The sequence below is a fragment of the Salmo salar genome, chromosome 19, assembly GCF_965601325.2.
Source record: "Salmo salar chromosome 19, fSalSal1, whole genome shotgun sequence".
Classification (NCBI taxonomy): domain Eukaryota; kingdom Metazoa; phylum Chordata; class Actinopteri; order Salmoniformes; family Salmonidae; genus Salmo; species Salmo salar.
In genome coordinates, this window is record NC_138309.1 from 9,434,862 (window position 1) to 9,456,487 (window position 21,626).

Below are 21,626 nucleotides of genomic sequence, written 5' to 3' on the forward strand. Positions count from 1 at the left end.
TCGCTTTCATCAGGACTCTGTCCTGGTATCCAATTTGTAAGTCGCTCTGGATAAGAGCGTCTGCTAAATGACGTAAATGTAAATGTATAACATGCGTGACCTGTTCCTAGAACAGGACTTTCTAAAAGTTAACTTTCCCCAATTGGAGGTTGTTTTTAAGAAAATCAGTCTCACCCTTAAAACCTGTTTAGGACAGACGTTCCACTAGCGGAACGCCTAGCCAACATCCAATGGAACAGCGTGGCGCGAAATACAAAAACCTCAAAAATCCAATAATTTACATTTTTCAAACATACGACGATTTTACACCATTTTAAAGATACACTTCTCCTTAATCCAACCACATTGTCCGATTTCAAAAAGGCTTTACAGCGAAAGCAAAACATCAGATTATGTTAGGAGAGTACATAGACCAAAATAACCACACAGCCATTTTCCAAGCAAGCATATTTGTCAATAAAACCCAAAACACAGCTAAATGAAGCACTAACCTTTGATGATCTTCATCAAATGACACTCCTAGGACATTATGTTACACAATACATGTATGTTTTGTTCAATCAAGTTAATATTTATATCCAAAAACAGCTTTTCACATTGGTTGGTGATTTTCAGAAAATGTATTCCTACCAAAAACTTCCGGTGAATTTACAAAAATACTCATCATAAACGTTGACAAACTACATAACAATTATTTTAAGAATTATATATACAGAACTCCTTTATGCAACCGCTGTGTCAGATTTTAAAATAGCTTTACGGAGAAAGCACATTTTTCAATATTCTGAGTACATAGCTCAGCCATCACGGCGAGCTATTCAGACACCCGCCAAGTTCGGGGCAACCTAAACTCAGAATTAGTATTAGAAATATTGTATTACCTTTGCTGATCAGAATGCACTCCCAGGACTGCTACTTCCACAAGAAATGTTGTTTTTGTTCCAAATAATCCATAGTTATGTCCAAATACCTCCGTTTTGTTCGTGCGTTCAGGTCACTATCCAAAGGGTAACGCGCGAGCGCAATTCGAGACACAGAAAGTCAAAATGTTCCATTACTGTACTTAGAAGCATGTCAATCGCTGTTTAAAATCATTTTTTATGGTATTTTTAACGTAAAATTGCGATAATATTCCAACCGGACAATAGCGTATTCATTCAAGGAGAAAAATAAAAAACAGCGTGCTCGCGGGAACGCGCATATCCAATCCCTTTGTCCAAAATGACGGATCCACTCACTGACACTCCCGGCAGGTCCGAGGCGGGTCCCTCTCTGCTCCGTTTTAGTTGGAATGTGTGGTACCCTGAGCCACGTCTAACGGAGCCCCTGCCGCAATTTAACCTCGGTCCCCTGGCAACAATCAGCAAGCGTAGTTAGCATCCCACCGCTGTCAAAAATTTGTCATGAAATATCTAATCAAAGGGAAGAGAGACTGCAGATTCTTTCAAACAACACTTTATCATAAGATTTATAAAAATGGAGAATCAACTACCCACTCAACAGTGCATAGTTGAAAAGCTCAACGAACAGTGCCAGTTCCATGCTTTTATCGAGAAAATACATACAACCCCTTTCTGTATACGTGGCAGTCAGCAGATAGTGTGTAAAAGGTCATTCGTTGTCTGTGCAGACTTAAGATAGTACAAGGTTGATAGCCCGAGGGCTCAACCGTCTAACTGCATTCACAACAACAAACACTATATCGTACTACTTTCTGCAAGGTTTCATACATGTGACTTTTTCTGTAGATAGTAAACCCACAGGATTTTACATGCTGTGGTTGCACCCAAACATCTCTTAGCTGTAAGCCCAGTCTTATGACTAAGTCACACCAAGACAAGTTTGTATCAGGTTAGAAAAACACTAGCATTTAACAAAATACTATATTTGGATGTTTGAAGGGGTACGGGACTATAAAAAGTTTGGGAACCACTGTTATAGAGAATAGGGTTGGATTTATTCTAATATTACTCAGAGAGAATCTCAAACTATGGTAATGTTAGAGAATAGGGTTGGATTTATTATAATGTTACTCAGAGAATCTCAAGCTATGGTAATGTTATATAGAAGAGGGTTGGATTTATTCTAATGTTACTCAGAGAATCTGAAACTATGGTAATGTTAGAGAATAGGGTTGGATTTATTCTAATATTACTCAGAGAATCTCAAGCTATGGTAATGTTATAGAGAAGAGGGTTGGATTTATTCTAATATTACTCAGAGAATCTCAAGCTATGGTAATGTTATAGAGAAGAGGGTTGGATTTATTGTAATGTTACTCAGAGAATCTCAAGCTATGGTAACGTTGGAGAATAGGGTTGGATTTATTCTAATATTACTCAGAGAATCTCACAGTAATTATTTTGGTAATGTTAGAGAATAGGGTTGGATTTATTCTAATATTACTCAGAGAATAGGGTTGGATTTATTATAATGTTGCTCAGAGAATCACAAACTATGGTAATGTTATAGAGAATAGGGTTGGATTTATTAAAATGTTGCTCAGAGAATCACAAACTATGGTAATGTTATAGAGAATAGGGTTGGATTTATTATAATGTTGCTCAGAGAATCACAAACTATGGTAATGTTATAGAGAATAGTGCAAGACATCTAGGGACTTTAAGGTGTTTCAGGAGATGTGCATAACTCTACATAAATGAAAGAGAGACAGAGGGGAAGGAGGGAGAGAGGGATAAAAGTATTCATCAGGGATGGAGGGGGCATAAAACGGAGCGGGGCAGTGAAAGAGTGTGTGAGCTGACATGAATAGAACAAAGGCTGTGTGATTCCTGCTGCGAGCAGGAACTCACCTGGAACTAACTACCGTTTAGGGGCATTCACTGGAACGTTGTGTGTGGGGGTACGCTGAGTTTGAGAGAGCTCAGAGACTTATTTACAGAATAAAGAAGAGGGATTTCTGCTCTTTTTGTCTCTCTGTATCTGTCTGTCTCACCTCCCCCGCACCCTCCTCTCTCTCCCTCGCCCCCCTCCTTTCTCTCCCCTGCCCCCCTCCTCTCTCTCTCCCTCGCCCCTCCTCTCTCTCTCCCTTGCCCCCCTCCTCTCTCGCCCCTCCTCTCTCTCTCCCTCGCCCCCCTCCTCTCTCTCTCCCTCGCCCCCCTCCTCTCTCTCTCTCCCTCGCCCCCTCCTCTCTCTCTCCCCCGCCCCCCTCCTCTCTCTCTCCCCCGCCCCCTCCTCTCTCTCTCCCCCGCCCCCTCCTCTCTCTCTCCCTCGCCTCCTCCTCTCTCTCCCTCGCCCCCCTCCTCTCTCTCTCCCTCGCCCCCCTCCTCTCTCTCCCTCGCCCCCTCCTCTCTCTCTCCCTCGCCTCCTCCTCTCTCTCCCCCGCCCCCTTCTCTCTCTCTCTTTCCCCCGCCCCCCTCCTCTCTCTCTCCCTCGCCCCCCTCCTCTCTCTCTCTCCCTCGCCCCCCTCCTCTCTCTCTCCCCCGCCCCCTCCTCTCGCTCTCCCTCGCCCCCCTCCTCTCTCTCCCTCGCCCCCCTCCTCTCTCTCTCCCTCGCCCCCCTCCTCTCTCTCTCCCTCTAGAAGTGTCAGTTGATTGAGACCGCTGATCAGGAGCTGACTGACTTCACTAAATGTCTCTCCCTCGCCCCCCTCCTCTCTCTCTCCCTCGCCCCCCTCCTCTCTCTCTCTCCCTCGCCCCCCTCCTCTCTCTCTCCCCCGCCCCCTCCTCTCTCTCTCCCTCGCCCCCCTCCTCTCTCTCCCTCGCCCCCCTCCTCTCTCTCTCCCTCGCCCCCCTCCTCTCTCTCTCCCTCTAGAAGTGTCAGTTGATTGAGACCGCTGATCAGGAGCTGACTGACTTCACTAAATGTCTCTCCCTCGCCCCCCTCCTCTCTCTCCCCTGCCCCCCTCCTCTCTCTCTCCCTCGCCCCCCTCCTCTCTCTCTCCCTCTAGAAGTGTCAGTTGATTGAGACAGCTGATCAGAAGCTGACTGACTTCACTAAATGTCTCTCCCTCGCCCCCCTCCTCTCTCTCCCCCGCCCCCTCCTCTCTCTCTCCCTCGCCCCCCTCCTCTCTCTCCCCTGCCCCCCTCCTCTCTCTCTCCCTCGCCCCTCCTCTCTCTCTCCCTTGCCCCCCTCCTCTCTCTCTCCCTCACCCCCCTCCTCTCTCTCTCCCTCGCTCTCCTCTCTCTCTCTCCCTCGCCCCCTCCTCTCTCTCTCCCCCGCCCCCTCCTGTCTCTCTCCCCCGCCCCCTCCTTTCTCTCCCCCCGCCCTCTCCTCTCTCGCTCCCTCGCCTCCTCCTCTCTCTCCCTCGCCCCCCTCCTCTCTCTCCCTCGCCCCCCTCCTCTCTCTCCCTCGCCCCCTCCTCTCTCTCTCCCTCGCCCCCTCCTCTCTCTCCCCCGCCCCTTCTCTCTCTCTCCCCCGCCCCCCTCCTTTCTCTCTCCCTCGCCCCCCTCCTCTCTCCCTCGCCCCCTTCCTCTCTCTCTCCCTCGCCCCCTCCTTTCTCTCTCCCTCGCCCCCCTCCTCTCTCCCTCGCCCCCCTCCTCTCTCTCTCCCTCGCCCCCCTCCTCTCTCTCTCCCTCTAGAAGTGTCAGTTGATTGAGACCGCTGATCAGGAGCTGACTGACTTCACTAAATGTCTCTCCCTCGCCCCCCTCCTCTCTCTCTCCCTCGCCCCCCTCCTCTCTCTCTCCCTCTAGAAGTGTCAGTTGATTGAGACCGCTGATCAGGAGCTGACTGACTTCACTAAATGTCTCTCCCTCGCCCCCCTCCTCTCTCTCTCCCTCACCCCCTCCTCTCTCTCTCCCTCTAGAAGTGTCAGTTGATAGAGACAGCTGATCAGGAGCTGACTGACTTCACTAAATGTCTGGCCATCATGATGGAGGAGATCAAGATACAACAGCTTCAGGTAATCCTCCTCTTCCTTCCCTCTGTCCTGCCCCTCTTCCTCCCTCTCTGTCCTCCCCCTCTTTCCTCCCCCACCTTCCTCCCCTCCGTCCTCCTCTCCGTTCTCTCCTCTGTCCTCCGCTCTGTCCTCCCCTCTGTCCTCCCCTCCGTCCTCCCCTCTGTCCTCCCCTCTGCCCTCCCCTCTGCCCTCCCCTCTGCCCTCCCCCTCTGTCCTCCCCTCCGTCCTCCCCTCTGTCCTCCCCTCCGTCCTCCCCTCTGTCCTCCCCTCCGTCCTCCCCTCTGTCCTCCCCCTCTGTCTTCCCCTTCTGCCCTCCCCTCTGCCCTCCCCTCTGTCTTCCCCCTCTGTCTTCCCCCTCTGTCTTCCCCTTCTGCCCTCCCCTCTGCCCTCCCCCTCTGTCCTCCCCTCTGCCCTCCCCCTCTGTCCTCCCCTCTGTCTTCCCCTTCTGCCCTCCCCTCTGCCCTCCCCTCTGTCTTCCCCTTCTGCCCTCCCCCTCTGCCCTCCCCTCTGCCCTCCCCTCTGTCTTCCCCTTCTGCCCTCCCCTCTGCCCTCCCCCTCTGTCCTCCCCTCTGTCCTCCCCTTCTGCCCTCCCTTCTGCCCTCCCCCTCTGTTCTCCCCTCTGTCTTCCCCTTCTGCCCTCCCTTCTGCCCTCCCCCTCTGTCCTCCCCTCTGTCCTCCCCTTCTGCCCTCCCCTCTGCCCTCCCCCTCTGTCCTCCCCTCTGTCTTACCCTTCTGCCCTCCCCTCTGCCCTCCCCCTCTGTCATCCCCTCTTTCTTCCCCTTCTGCCCTCCCTTCTGCCCTCCCCTCTGTCCTCCGCCTCTGTCATCCCCTCTGTCATCCCCTTCTGCCCTCCCCTCTGCCCTCCCCCTCTGTCTTCCCACTCTGCCTGTTGCTCACCTGTCAGAGAGGGTGTGTGTGTGTTTGTCTCTCAACTGTCAGAGAGGATGTGTGTTTATCTGGGTGTTATTCACCTTAAGACCCTCACTGCACACATACAGACGTTTACATACACACACACACACACACACACACACCTGATTACAGTGAGGGAAAAAAGTATTTGATCCCCTGCTGATTTTGTACGTTTGCCCACTGACAAAGAAATTATCAGTCTATAATTTTAATGGTAAGTTTATATGAACAGTGAGAGACAGAATAACAACAAAAAAATCCAGAAAAACGCATGTCAAAAATATTATAAATTGATTTGCATTTTAATGAGGGAAATAAGTATTTGACCCCTCTGCAAAACATGACTTAGTACTTGGTGGCAAAACCCTTGTTGGCAATCACAGAGGTCAGACGTTTCTTGTAGTTGGCCACCAGGTTTGCACACATCACAGGAGGGATTTTGTCCCACTCCTCTTTGCAGATCTTCTCCAAGTCATTAAGGTTTCGAGGCTGACGTTTGGCAACTCGAACCTTCAGCTCCCTCCACAGATTTTCTATGGGATTAAGGTCTGGAGACTGGCTAGGCCACTCCAGGACCTTAATGTGCTTCTTCTTGAGCCACTCCTTTGTTGCCTTGGCCGTGTGTTTTGGGTCATTGTCATGCTGGAATACCCATCCACGACCCATTTTCAATGCCCTGGCTGAGGGAAGTTGGTTCTCACCCAAGATTTGATGGTACATGGCCCCGTCCATCGTCCCTTTGATGCGGTGAAGTTGTCCTGTCCCCTTAGCAGAAAAACACCCCCAAAGCATAATGTTTCCACCTCCATGTTTGACGGTGGAGATGGTGTTCTTGGGGTCATAGGCAGCATTCCTCCTTCTCCAAACACGGCGAGTTGAGTTGATGCCAAAGAGCTCCATTTTGGTCTCATCTGACCACAACACTTTCACCCAGTTGTCCTCTGTATCATTCAGATGTTCATTGGCAAACTTCAGACGGGCATGTATATGTGCTTTCTTGAGTAAGGGGACCTTGCGGGCGCTGCAGGATTTCAGTCCTTCACGGCGTAGTGTGTTACCAATTGTTTTCTTGGGGACTATGGTCCCAGCTGCCTTGAGATCATTGACAAGATCCTCCCGTGTAGTTCTGGGCTGATTCCTCACCATTCTCATGATCATTGCAACTCCACGAGATGAGATGTTGCATGGAGCCTCAGGCTGAGGGAGATTGACAGTTCTTTTGTGTTTCTTCCATTTGCGAATAATCACACCAACTGTTGTCACCTTCTCACCAAGCTGCTTGGCGATGGTCTTGTAGCCCATTACAGCCTTGTGTAGGTCTACAATCTTGTCCCTGACATCCTTGGAGAGCTCTTTGGTCTTGGCCATTTACATTTTTACATTTTAGTCATTTAGCAGACGCTCTTATCCAGAGCGACTTACAGTAGTGAATGCATACATTTCATTTCATGCATTTTTTTTTGTACTGGCCCCCCGTGGGAATTGAACCCACAACTCTGGCGTTGCACACACCATGCTGGCGTTGCAAACACCATGCTCTACCAACTGAGCCACACCGAAGGCCATGGTGGAGAGTTTGGAATCTGATTGATTGATTGCTTCTGTGGACAGGTGTCTTTTATACAGGTAACAAGCTGAGATTAGGAGCACTCTCTTTAAAAGTGTGCTCCTAATCTCAGCTCGTTACCTGTATAAAAGACACCTGGGAGCCAGAAATCTTTCTGATTGAGAGGGGGTCAAATACTTATTTCCCTCATTAAAATGCAAATCAATTTATAACATTTACATTACATTTACATTTTAGTCATTTCGCAGACGCTCTTATCCAGAGCGACTTACAGTAGTGATTGCATACATTTCATACATTTCATTTTAATTACATGCATTTTTTTTTTTGTACTGGCCCCCCGTGGGAATCGAACCCACAACCCTGGTGTTGCAAACACCATGCTCTACCAACTGAGCCACAGGAAAGCCATGTGTTTTTCTGGATTTTTTTGTTATTCTGTCTCTCACTGTTCAAATAAACCTACCATTAAAATGATAGACTGATCATTTCTTTGTCAGTGGGCAAATGTACATAATCAGCAGGGGATCAAATACTTTTTTCCCTCACTGTAACTTTAGGTTACGCACCTACAAAAACCTAACTGTGTGTGTGAGAGAGAGAGAAGTGTAAGAGTAAGTAACATCAGACAATAGTAAGAATAGAACAGTGTAAATCTCCATACTGTCTAGACAGGAAGTGTCAGAACTGTTTAGAAAGGTGAAAACATGTCCTCATACTAACTGCTAGAGTCAAGCCACCTCTCTATCTCTCTTTCTCTGACCTCTCCTTTGCTTTCTCTGTTTGTCTGTTTGTCTCTCCTTGTTCTTTGAGAAACCAATCTGTTATTATGCACTCTTTTTTCTTTCTTTGCACGCACGCACACACACACACACACACACACACACACACACACACACACACACACACACACACACACACACACACACACACACACCTGATTAACTGTCAGTCAGTGAACCAGTGTCCTCTAACAGTCTGTCTAGTCAATCAGTGAGACAGATTTAGACTCTGAGCTTTGTGCTAAAACAACCATTTGAGCCTTCTGTTTGTTCTTTTGAGTAATGTCTAACCTCCATATCCCTAAAGTATACACATAACCTGTAGCAGTGTTGAAAGTATGACTACATTGAAATAGACAGACAGTGTACAGTCATGGCCAAAAGTTTTGAGAATGACACAAATATTAATTTTCACAAAGTTTGCTGCTTCGGTGTCTTTAGATATTTTTGTCAGATGTTACTATGGAAAACTGAAGTATAATTACAAGCATTTCATAAGTGTCAAAGGCTTTTATTGGCAATTACATGAAGTTGATGCAAAGAGTCAATATTTGAAGTGTTGACCCTTCTTTTTTAAGACCTCTGCAATCCGCCCTGGCATGCTGTCAATTAACTTCTGGGCCACATCCTGACTGATGGCAGCCCATTCTTGCATAATCAATGCTTGGAGTTTGTCAGAATTTGTGGGTTTTTGTTTGTCCACCCGCCTCTTGAGGATTGACCACAAGTTCTCAATGGGATTAAGGTCTGGAGAGCTTCCTGGCCATGGACCCAAAATATCGATGTTTTGTTCCCCGAGCCACTTAGTTATCACTTTTGCCTCATGGCAAGGTGCTCCATCGTGCTGGAAAAGGCATTGTTCGTCACCAAACTGTTCCTGAATGGTTGGGAGAAGTTGCTGTCGGAGGATGTGTTGGTACCATTCTTTATTCATGGCTGTGTTCTTAGGCAAAATTGTGAGTGAGCCCACTCCCTTGGCTGAGAAGCAACCCCACACATGAATGGTCTCAGGATACTTTACTGTTGGCATGACACAGGACTGATGGTAGCGCTCACCTTGTCTCCTCCGGACAAGCTTTGTTCCGGATGCCCCAAACAATCGGAAAGGGGATTCATCAGAGAAAATGACTTTACCCCAGTCCTCAGCAGTCCAATCCCTGTACCTTTTGCAGAATATAAGTCTGTCCCTGATGTTTTTCCTGGAGAGAAGTGGCTTCTTTGCTGCCCTTCTTGACACCAGGCCATCCTCCAAAAGTCTTCGCCTCACTGTGCATGCAGATGCACTCACACCTGCCTGCTGCCATTCCTGAGCAAGCTCTGTACTGGTGGTGACCTGATCCCGCAGCTTAATCAACTTTAGGAGACGGTCCTGGCGCTTGCGGGACTTTCTTGGGTGCCCTGAAGCCTTCTTCACAACAATTGAACTGCTCTCCTTGAAGTTCTTGATGTTCCGATAAATGGTTGATTTATGTGCAATCTTACTGGCAGCAATATCCTTGCCTGTGAAGCCCTTTTTGTGCAAAGCAATGATGATGGCACGTGTTTCCTTGCAGGTAACCATGGTTGACAGAGGAAGAACAATGATTCCAAGCACCACCCTCCTTTTGAAGCTTCCACTCTGTTATTCGAACTCAATCAGCATGACAGGGTGATCTCCAGCCTTGTCCTCATCAACACTCACACCTGTGTTAACGAGAGAATCACTGACATAATGTCAGCTGGTTCTTTTGTGGCAGGGCAAAATGCTGTGGAAATGTTTTTGGGGGATTCAGTTCATTTGCATGGCAAAGAGGGACTTTGCAATTAATTGCAATTCATCTGATCACTCTTCATAACATTCTGGAGTATATGCAAATTGCCATCATACAAACTGAGGCAGCAGGCTTTGTGAAAATTAATATTTGTGTCATTCGCAAAACTTTTGGCCACGACTGTAGTGAGTAACTACGATGTACTGTAACAGTCCACGTCTGGCGTGTTTCCAGCCAGCCAGATTTCTGGGAATTAGACTAATTGATGGATCCTCATTAGATTTATCTCCCTGACAGTTATCATCAAAATGATCACGTTATAACATTTTCAAGGCTGGAGTATAATCAGGAAAATAATTATTTTTTTGGTTATGTTGTCTCTCAATAATATGAGAACAGGCGCTGTCTGCAGATTTGTGGGGGCTCAAGTAGAAAGTGCTGCGTATGTCACGCTCGTGATAATGGACTGACCAAGGCGCAGCGTGATTAGAGTTCCACATCTTTTATTTAGTGAAACTTAAACAAAAACAATAAACAAACAACGACTGTGAAGTAACGTAGTGCTACAAAACACTAACACAAACAATATCCCACAAATGCAGGTGGGAACAGGGACACCTTAAGTATGATCCCCAATTAGAGACAACGATAATCAGCTGCCTCTAATTGGGAACCATACTCAATCCCAAACATAGAAACATATTGACTAGAACACCCCCTAGTCACGCCCTGACCTAACACACCATAGAGAACCCCGAGGGATCTCTACGGTCATGGCGTGACAGTACCCCCCCCCCCCCCCCCCCAAATTTGCGGACTCCGGCCGCAAAACCTGAAACCAAATGACCACGGATCCGGCCATGGAGCCGGGCAGAACGCCTGGCCCGGACTGGGCATCGGCGCAGAGGAGGGTCCCGGCCATGGAGCTGGGTTGGACGCCGCGCCCGGACTGGGCACCGGCGCCGAGGAAGGCTCCGGCCATGGAGCTGGGAGGCGCACTGGAGGCCTGGTGCGTGGAGCCGGCACAGGTGGCACCGGACTGATGACACGCTCTTTGGGGCGAGTGTGAGGAACCGGCACAGGACATACCGGGCTGGGGAGGCGCACTGGAGGCCTGGTGTGTGGAGCCGGTACAGGTTTCACCGGAACTGGTGACACGCTCTTCAGGGCGAGTGCGGGGAGTAGGCACAGGACGTACCGGACTGGGGAGGCGCACTGGAGGCCTGGTGCATGGAGCCGGCACAGGACGTACCGGACTGGGGAGGCGCACTGGAGGCCTGGTGCGTTGAGCCGGCACAGGTTGCACTGGACTGGTGACACGCTCTTCAGGGCGAGTGCGGGGAGCTGGCACAGGACGTACCGGACTGGGGAGGCACACTGGAGACCTGGTGCGTGGAGCCGGCACAGGTGGCACCGGACTGGTGCCACGCACTTCAGGGCGAGTGCGGGGAGCTGGGACAGGACGTACTGGACTGGAGAGGCGCACTGGAGGCCTGGTGCGTGGAGCCGGCACAGGTGGCACCCCGAGGGCTCTCTATGGTCAGGGCATGACAGCGTAACGGTATTTCAGTAGCCTGGACCCAGATCTGTACTTCAATAACAGGAGGTTGGTGACACCTTAATTGGTGAGGACGGGCTCGTGGTAATGGCTGGAGCGGCGTTGGTGGAATGGTGTCACATGGTTTCTATGTGTTTGATGCCATTCTATTCACTCCGTTCCAGCCATTATTATGAGCTGTCCTCCCCTCAGCAGCCTCCACTGACTTCAACCATGACAACAATTAGGGCCGGGACGATACCAGTATCGCAATACTCATTAGTATCGTGGCAAGGATAAATAACACTAATCAGATTTAACTTCTGTAGGAAAGCAGCACTAATGTTAGAAACAGACATCATTATGAGCTCAACCAAGGTCACATTTATTTATTTTCCACAACACAATATTTACATACAGCAGGTTATTAAATGACCAAAGAGTTTGCTATGCTTTGTACTTGTATTGTCACAGCCCTGACGACAACAGTCATATACTTGTATTGTCACAGCCCTAACAACAACAGTCAGATACTTGTATTGTCACAGCCCTGACGACAATAGTCATATACTTGTATTGTCACAGCCCTGACAACAATAGTCATACACTTGTATTGTCACAGCCCTGACGACAACAGTCATATACTTGTATTGTCACAGCCCTGACGATAACAGTCATATACTTGTATTGTCACAGCCCTGACGACAACAGTCATATACTTGTAATGTCACAGCCCTGACGACAACAGTCCTATACTTGTATTGTCACAGCCCTGACGACAACAGTCATATACTTGTATTGTCACAGCCCTGACGACAACAGTCATATACTTGTATTGTCACAGCCCTGACGACAACAGTCATATACTTGTATTGTCACAGCCCTGACGACAATATTCATATACTTGTATTGTCACAGCCCTGACGACAACAGTCATATACTTGTATTGTCACAGCCCTGACGATAATAGTCATATACTTGTATTGTCACAGCCCTGACGACAACAGTCATATACTTGTATGGTCACAGCCCTGACGACAATAGTCCTATACTTGTATTGTCACAGCCCTGACGACAACAGTCATATACTTGTATTGTCACAGCCCTGACGACAATAGTCCTATACTTGTATTGTCACAGCCCTGACGACAACAGTCATATACTTGTATTGTCACAGCCCTGACGACAACAGTCATATACTTGTATTGTCACAGCCCTGACGACAACAGTCATATACTTGTATTGTCACAGCCCTGACGACAACAGTCATATACTTGCATTGTCACAGCCCTAACGACAACAGTCATATACTTGTATTGTCACAGCCCTGACGACAATAGTCCTATACTTGTACTGTCACAGCCCTGACGACAATAGTCCTATACTTGTATTGTCACAGCCCTAACGACAACAGTCATATACTTGTATTGTCACAGCCCTGACGACAACAGTCCTATACTTGTATTGTCACAGCCCTGACGACAATAGTCATATACTTGTATTGTCACAGCCCTGACGACAACAGTCATATACTTGTATTGTCACAGCCCTGACGACAACAGTCCTATACTTGTATTGTCACAGCCCTGACGACAACAGTCATATACTTGTATTGTCACAGCCCTGACGACAACAGTCATATACTTGTATTGTCACAGCCCTGACGACAACAGTCATATACTTGTATTGTCACAGCCCTGACGACAATATTCATATACTTGTATTGTCACAGCCCTGACGACAACAGTCATATACTTGTATGGTCACAGCCCTGACGACAATAGTCCTATACTTGTATTGTCGCAGCCCTGACGACAACAGTCATATACTTGTATTGTCACAGCACTGACGACAATAGTCCTATACTTGTATTGTCACAGCCCTGACGACAACAGTCATATACTTGTATTGTCACAGCCCTGACGACAACAGTCATATACTTGTATTGTCACAGCCCTGACGACAACAGTCATATACTTGTATTGTCACAGCCCTGACGACAACAGTCATATACTTGCATTGTCACAGCCCTAACGACAACAGTCATATACTTGTATTGTCACAGCCCTGACGACAATAGTCCTATACTTGTATTGTCACAGCCCTGACGACAATAGTCCTATACTTGTATTGTCACAGCCCTAACGACAACAGTCATATACTTGTATTGTCACAGCCCTGACGACAATAGTCCTATACTTGTATTGTCACAGCCCTGACGACAATAGTCATATACTTGTATTGTCACAGCCCTGACGACAATAGTCCTATACAGTTGAAGTCGGAAGTTTACATACACTTAGGTTGGAGTCATTAAAACTGTTTTTTCAACCAATCCACAAATTTCTTGTTAACAAATTTTAGTTTTGGCAAGTTGGTTAGGACATCTACTTTGTGCATGACACAAGTCATTTTTCCAACAATTGTTTACAGACCGTTTCTTTCACTTATAATTCACTGTATCGCATTTCCAGTGGGTCAGAAGTTTACATACACTAAGTTGACTGGGCTTTTAAAGAGCTTGGAAAATTCCAGAAGATGATGTCATGGTTTTAGAAGCTTCTGATAGGCTAATTGACATAATTTGAGTCAATTGGAGGTGTACCTGTGGATGTATTTCAAGGCCTACCTTCAAACTCAGTGCCTCATTGCTTGAAATCATAGGAAAATCTAAAGAAATCAGCCAAGACCTCAGAACAAATTGTAGACCTCTACAAGTCTGGTTCATCCTTGGGAGCAATTTCCAAATGCCTGAAAGTATCACGTTCATCTGTACTAACAACAGTACGCAAGTATAAACACCATAGGACCACGCAGCCGCCGTACCGCTCAGGAAGGAGACACACTCTGTCTCCTAGAGATGAACATACTTTGGTGCGAAAAGTGCAAATCAATCCCAGAACAACAGCAAAGTGTGAAGATACTGGAGGAAACAGGAACAAAAGTATCTATATCCACAGTAAAACGAGTCCTAAAATCGACATAACCTGAAAGGCCGCTGAGCAAGAAAGAAGCCACTGCTCCAACACCACCATAAAAAGTCAGACTACAGTTTGCAACTGCACATAGGGACAAAGATCGTAGTTTTTGCAGAAATGTCCTCTGGTCTGATGAAACAAAGATAGAACTGCTTGGCCATAATGACCATCGTTATGTTTGGAGGAAAAAGGGGGAGGTTTGCAAGCCGAAGACACCATCCCAACCGTGAAGCACGGGGGTGACAGCATCATGTTGTGGGGGTACTTTGCTGCAGGAGGGACTAGTGCTCTTCACAAAATTGATGGCATCTTGAGGAAGGAAAATTATGTGGATATATTGAAGCAACATCTCAAGACATCAGTCAGGAAGTTAAAGCTTGGTCGCAAATGGGTCTTCCAAATGGACAATGACCCCAAGCATACTTCCAAAGTTATGGCTTAAGGATAACAAAGTCTAGGTATTGGAGTGGCCATCACAACGCCCTGACCTCAATCCCATAGAAAATGTGTGGGCAGAACTGAAAAAGCATGTGCGAACAAGGAGGCCTACAAACCTGACTCAGTTACACCAGCTCTGTCAAGAGGAATGGGCCAAAATTCACCCAATTTATTGTGGAAGGCTACCTGAAATGTTTGACCCAAGTTAAACAATTTAAAATCAATGCTACCAAATACTAATTGAGTGTATATAAACTTCTGACCCACTGGGAATGTGATGAAAGAAATAAAAGCAGAAATAAATTATTCTCTCTACTGTTATTCTGACGTTTCACATTCTTAAAATAAAGTGGTTATCCTAACTGACCTAAAACAGGGCATTTTTACTCGTATTAAATGTCAGGAATTGTGAAAAACTAAGGTGTATTGGCTAAGGTGTATGTAAACTTCCGACTTCAACTGTACTTATATTGTCAGAGCCCTTATGACAACAGTCATATACTTGTATTGTCACAGCCCTGACGACAACAGTCCTATACTTGTATTGTCACAGCCCTGACGACAATAGTCATATACTTGTATTGTCACAGCCCTGACGACAACAGTCCTATACTTGTATTGTCACAGCCCTGACGACAATAGTCATATACTTGTATTGTCACAGCCCTGACAACAACAGTCAGATACTGGTATCGTCATAGAGTTAACAACAACAGTCAGATACTGGTATTGTCACAAACTTAACGACAACAGTCAGATGCTGGTATGGTCACAGCCCTAACAGTCAAAGAGGTTGGCTAAAGCACATACAGATCTGGGACCAGGCTTCTTAGGTAGTTACGTAAGTTGCATAATATAGGCTATTCCATTGTTTTGTCCTGTTTCCCTTTATGTTGTCTGTCTGTGCTGGCAGAAGTTTATTTATTTGTCTTGTTCTAGGCTGTGGTTAAAGGTGCTGAAGTTGCAAAGTAAAGATTTACCATAATACTTTCTTTCTGTTTTATAATCTCTCTCTGTCTCCAAGGACCGTAGCTTGGCAACGCTTGTTTACAGAACGCTGTCATTCAGATGATAAGACAAATTATTTTCTAAAGCAGTTCGGTGTTTGTTCATGCGTGGGTGTGTTTGTGTGTGCAGCCTAATAAGAGAAAAGGGGTTTTTCTAAAGCTGTCCTCTGTTGTGTGTATGTGGGTGTTTGACAGATGTGGATTTAACCTCAATAAGCACATTTCTAAATCAGTTTAGAAGATGTAAATTAAGACTATCACTGTCTCCAAGTCATTATCATATCTTAACTAGGGTCCAAGTGCCGTGGCGTGTCAGACAGTATGGAAGTGTTTGTGCTTATGCAGTGTTATACAGAGTGCAATTCCACCGAGAGCAAACGAACTAGTACACTATGTTTATTTCCTCAATGTAAAATGGCTACACACCATGAATTCTCCAAACTCTCTGCGACATTGTGTCCTTAGAACACTCTTGGGGAGAGTGAAAGATATGGTGGGCGAGACACAGAGGGGGAGAGCTCGACTGAAGAGAGAGACTGGGAAAGTAGAGAGAGGAGGAGGAGGGAGTAAAGGAGAGCGGGGGTACAGGGGGAGAGATGGGTATGAGGTCAGAAGAAAAGAGGGAAAGAGAGGGAGAGAGAGAAGTTTGGGTAAATTATAGTTATTACGATGGCTCTCCGGATGTTTCAAGTGCTGAAAAGAACTCAACCTTTCTGTCTAAAGGCTACACGTTTCTCCTACCAGACTTAAATAGCATACTCACAGTTTGTAATATGTTCCAAAGTTTTCTGAAGTGGTCTGAAGATGTACCACCTGGTGGACCCATGATTGGGAGATTATGAGAATGAATCCCCCCCCCCTCCTCCCTCCAGGTGGACACTATAGTTACTCTGGGTGGTCTAGCAGGAAGGTTTGACCAGACCATGGCTTCAGTAGAGACTTTGTACCACGCTCTCAATATGACAGAACTACCTCTGGTGATTCTACAGGGATGCAGTCTGGCCTACCTGCTACGACCGGTAACTATACGCACACACGTTTGTTTTCAGTGGTGGAAAAAGTACCCAATTGTCATACTTGAGGAAAAGTAAAGATACCTTAATAGAAAATGACTCAAGTAAAAGTGCAAGTCACCCAGTAAAATACTACTTGAGTAAAGGTCTAAAAATATTTGCTTTTAAATATACTTAAGTATCAAATGTAAATGTAATTGCAAGTATCAAAAGTATAAATCATTTCAAATTCCTTATATTAAGCAAACCAGTTGGCAAAATTGCATTTTTTATTTTATTTACGGATAGCCAGGGGCACACTCCAACACGCAGACGCATTTTACAAACCATGCATGTGTATTTAGTGAGTACACCAGATCAGAGACAGTTTGAACAGGGATGTTCTCTTGATAAGTGCGTGAATTGGACCATTTTCCTGTCCTGCTAAGCATTCAAAATGTAACAAGTACTTTTGGGTGTCAGGGAAAATGTATGGAGTAGAAAGTACATCATTTTCTTTAGGAATGTAGTGAAGTAAAAGTAAAAGTTGTACAAATTATAAATAGTGAAGTAAAATACACATACCCCCCAAAAATTATTAAGTAGTGCTTTAAAGTATTTTTAATTAAGTACTTTACACCACTGTTTGTTTTACTATACTTGAGAACTTTTTGGGGACCAACAATTGATTCCCATTCAAAATCTTATTTCCCCTTACCCTCCTAATTCTAACCCTACACACACACACAAACACACACACACACACACACACACACACACACACACACACACACACACACACACACACACACACACACACACACACACACACACACACTCACACACACACACACACACACACACACACACACACACACACACACACACACACACACACACACACACACACACACACACACACACGGGACTACAAAGCACTTTAGTTACAAATGTTGGTATAAGGGTCCTTGACAAGGTTGTGTTGACCTTTGAGTTTAACCATGAACGTTCAGTCAGTTCATTACATCCGGACTGCAGTGACAAACCAGCTTGATTAAGTGTGTGTGTGTGTGCGCGCGTCTCTCAGCGGAGTTAGATTAATTGGAGGTATGTACGGATGAAGCAGAAAATGAGAACATGTATTTAATAATGACAAACGAGAGAGGGGGGGAAGAGGAGAGAAATATGGAGCGGGGGAGAGAGAGACAAGGGGAAGAGGAGAGAAAGATGGAGAGGGGAGGGAAAGAGAGGGGGAAAGGGGAGAGAGAGTGAAAAAAGTGGGTATGTTTGTAGAATTGGTAGAGCAAAACATGGAAATGACTGTGCTCAGCCTCACAGTAAACTCAATCATCTGAGAAGAGGAAGGGAGGGAATGGATTGATTTGGAGATGATGTAATTTTGGAATAGCAAATTAAACACCCTCATAACAACAAACGATTTCGGGTAATAGGAGAGGGAGATGTGTGTGTATCTGCATGCGTGTGTGCGCGTGTGTTCTACAAATGAGATTGCCGGTATTTGGTTCGAAAATACTGTATATGCTTGTTTACAATGACCTTTTAGTAGGGCATGTCAGTGGCGGAGGTGATTTACATGATGGAGGATTGTACTGTGCTGAACTGCAGCTGCTGAAGGGATTAACATGGACAGATGCAGACAGACCCAGTAGACAGATGACTTTGACATTCTAAGTTTTATAGAACAATACAATGGAATGAAGAATACAGATACTCTAGAGATGTCCTTGACAAAAATAACTGCAACATTTCAAGGCACTTAATCCAAATTGAGTTTTGAAAACTCCAGCTCTCATAAAGGCTTTTCAATTAAATCCCATCATGAGATTTCGAGGCTCCCGAATGAAGCAGCGGTTTAAGGCACTGCATCTCACTGCTAGAGGCGTCACTACAGACCCTGGTTCGATTCCAGGCTGTATCACAACCGGACGTGATTGGGAGTCCCATAGGGCGGCGCACAATTGGCCCAGCGTCGTCCGGGTCAGGGTTTGGCGGGGTAGGCCGTCATTGTAAATAAGAATTTGTTCTTGCTTATGTGCATTGCTGTGAGGCTACGGTCTCTCTCTCTCTCCACCTCTCTCTGTACCTTTTTTTGTCCCTCCATCTCTCTGTAATGTATGTGTGGGCTGAATCTCAGGTGGGAGAAAGTTGTATTAGTGAGGATTCTATATCTCAGAGGCGTTCTATGATCACTGGTATTTATAAACCAAGCAACATAAAGCTGCTGAGAAAGCTGCTTAGAACACACGCGTACACACACCCTGAGGCCAGATTATTACAACAGCAAGAGCTGGAGATTATTCTGTCTCTCAGAGTTTCCTTCCTTTAGGAGTTGAGAACTTTCCCTCTATCCCTATCTTTCTCCCTCTGGCTCCTGTCTTTCCACCGCCAAGGAGGAAACATGTCCGCCATTTTAGCTGTCATCATTTCAGAAAGAGTTGTTCAGCTTAAAAATGTTCTCTTTGGGGGCCTTTTGCTAACTTTCCTTGAGTGCGCTGACTGTAACACATCCAAAATTATTGGCACCCCTGTTAAAGATGAGCATAAAAGACCATATAAAATAAATAATACAAATACTGAGCTATATTGTAATGCTCAATTAATCATTTTTTAAAAAGAAAGATACATGTCAAAATGATTGGCACCCCTGTTTTCAGTGCATTGTGGATAGCAGAACTTAGCCTTTTTCTGTCATTCTTTATGAGATTGAAGTACACATTGGGAGGTATCTTAGACCTTTCCTCCATACATAATCTTTACGGACCCTTGATATCCTTCAGTCTGCTCTTATGGACTGCCTTCTTTAATTCAAACCACAGGTTTTCAATAGGGTACAAGTCCAGAGCCTGAGATGGCCATTGCAAAATGTTGATTTTGGGTCAATTAACCATTTCTTTGTGGATTTTGATGTATGCCTTGGGTCATTGTCTTGCTGAAAGAGCCACTTGTGGTCAAGTTTCAGCCTCCTGGCAGAGGCAACCAGGTTTTTGGTTAAAATGTCCTGATACTTGGTAGAGTTCATGATGCTGTTGATCTTAAGTCCCCATGACCAGTGGAAGCAAAACAGCTCCATAACATCAAAGATCCACCACCATATTGTACAGTAGGTATGAGGTTCTTTTCTGCATATGCATCCTTCTTTCGAGGCCAAACCCACCACTGGTGCGTGGCCAAAGAGCTCTATTTTCATGTCATCTGACCATAACACCTGGTTCCAGTCCAAGTGCCAATGCCATTTAGCAAACTCCAGGCATTTACATGAGTTGTTTGCTCTCAATAAAGCTGTTTTATGGCAACCCTTCCAAATAGCCTGTTGGCATGGAGGTGGTGTCTAATTGTAGTTTCTAGTAATATATCCTCCCTTTGCAACCCTACGGATGACAAATGGATTTTACATGCGTGTTACCTCATTTTTATACCCCAGTGAAACAGGAAGCCATGAAAGGCAATACAGTTCTTTCAACTGAGATTCATTTTAATTCAGATTGCTGTTTGATTTTATTTATAAAAATCGTTAGGGGTGCCAATCATTTTGACATCTATCTTTTTAAGATTGTGTTTTACTTGTTAAACAACATCTCTTTCTCTGAGCAATAGTATTAGTATAAAATAAGATCATTTCCCCATTTCTTTGAGCATACAATATAGCTCAGTATTTGTGTTATTTTGGGGAGTATTTTTTGCTCATCTTTATCAAGGGAGCTAATCATATCATCTGTGACTGTAGGTGGGAATTGTCAGCACTACGACAGTATTAGATCCAGAGTTATTCTGGAAGCTCATTCTGTGTGTGTGTGTGTGTGTGTGTGGTGTGTGTGTGTGTGTGTGTGTGTGTGTGTGTGTGTGTGTGTGCGTGTGCGTGTGCGTGTGCGTGTGCGTGTGGTGTGTGTGTGTGTGTGTGTGTGTGTGTGTGCGTGTGCGTGTGTGTGTGTGTGTTTGTGTGTCTCTCTCTCTCTCTGTGTGTTCATGTGCGTGTGTGTGTTTTAGGACATGAGACACAGGTTGGGAGTGAATACAGGACTGGAGGGGGAATGGTGCAGTCTAATACCTATAGGAGGACCATGCAGAACACACACCACTGGACTCAAATGGAACCTGGGTGAGCACACACACACAGAGACACACACACACACACACAATGACACACACGAGCACTCCTCTTCCCTACGCTTCACACTATCACACACACCCCGTCTGTCCCCTTGTGGTTTGTCCCAGTCCTAGGCCCAGTGGCCAGCTGTGTTCTTAATGAGTTGGCTCAGACCACTGCACCACCGGTACAGGGCGGGACCTCAACAATCTGTTGGTTGTATAACTCAGTGTCAAGGGGAATCCAGGCAGGAAGTGTGTGCGTGCGTGAGTGCGTGCGTGTGCTCGTTGGTTGGTTGGTTGGTTGGCTGCTGGCCTGGGAATGTGTGTGTGTTACTTTCCCAGTCAACCTGTTACCTCGGCACCTGATTGATAATGGGGTGGGATTATGCGTGAGAGGCTCCTTCAGATGAACCAGTCATAATAAAATGCATAATTAATCACACACATAATTAAAAAGGAGGCAGTGGAATATTTCCCATGGGATCAGATGGATGAAGGTGCAAAATAAGAAATACACACTTTTACAAAATGGACCCTCAGCTTTTGTGTGCGTGCGTATGCAAATGTTCCATGTTTCTGTAGGCTGTTATGTGCGAGTACCTTGGTTATAGTGTTTAACATTTACATTAAAGGGACAATCTGCAGTTTTTTTTATTAATTAAATGATTCTTGAAGAATATCTCATAAATTC

At 45.9% G+C, this 21,626-nt stretch overlaps 1 protein-coding gene across 8 annotated transcripts in view; it reads left to right on the forward strand.

The window, feature by feature from the left end:
* tpk1 (thiamin pyrophosphokinase 1) overlaps positions 1-21,626 on the forward strand; it is a 101,004-nt gene that overhangs the window by 40,900 nt on the left and 38,478 nt on the right. For 6 of the 8 annotated variants that reach the window (XR_006760676.2, XM_045702072.2, XM_082965597.1 and 3 more), the window contains 3 exons: positions 4,769-4,864; positions 16,706-16,852; positions 20,831-20,942. Coding sequence is in view for 7 of the 8 variants with exons in the window: in XM_045702072.2 (XP_045558028.1) it covers positions 4,769-4,864; positions 16,706-16,852; positions 20,831-20,942 (355 nt within the window). In the remaining variant the exon portion in view is untranslated. The remainder of the gene's footprint in view (positions 1-4,768; positions 4,865-16,705; positions 16,853-20,830; positions 20,943-21,626) is intronic. The other 2 variants (XM_082965599.1, XM_045702075.2) reach the window with 2 other exon arrangements.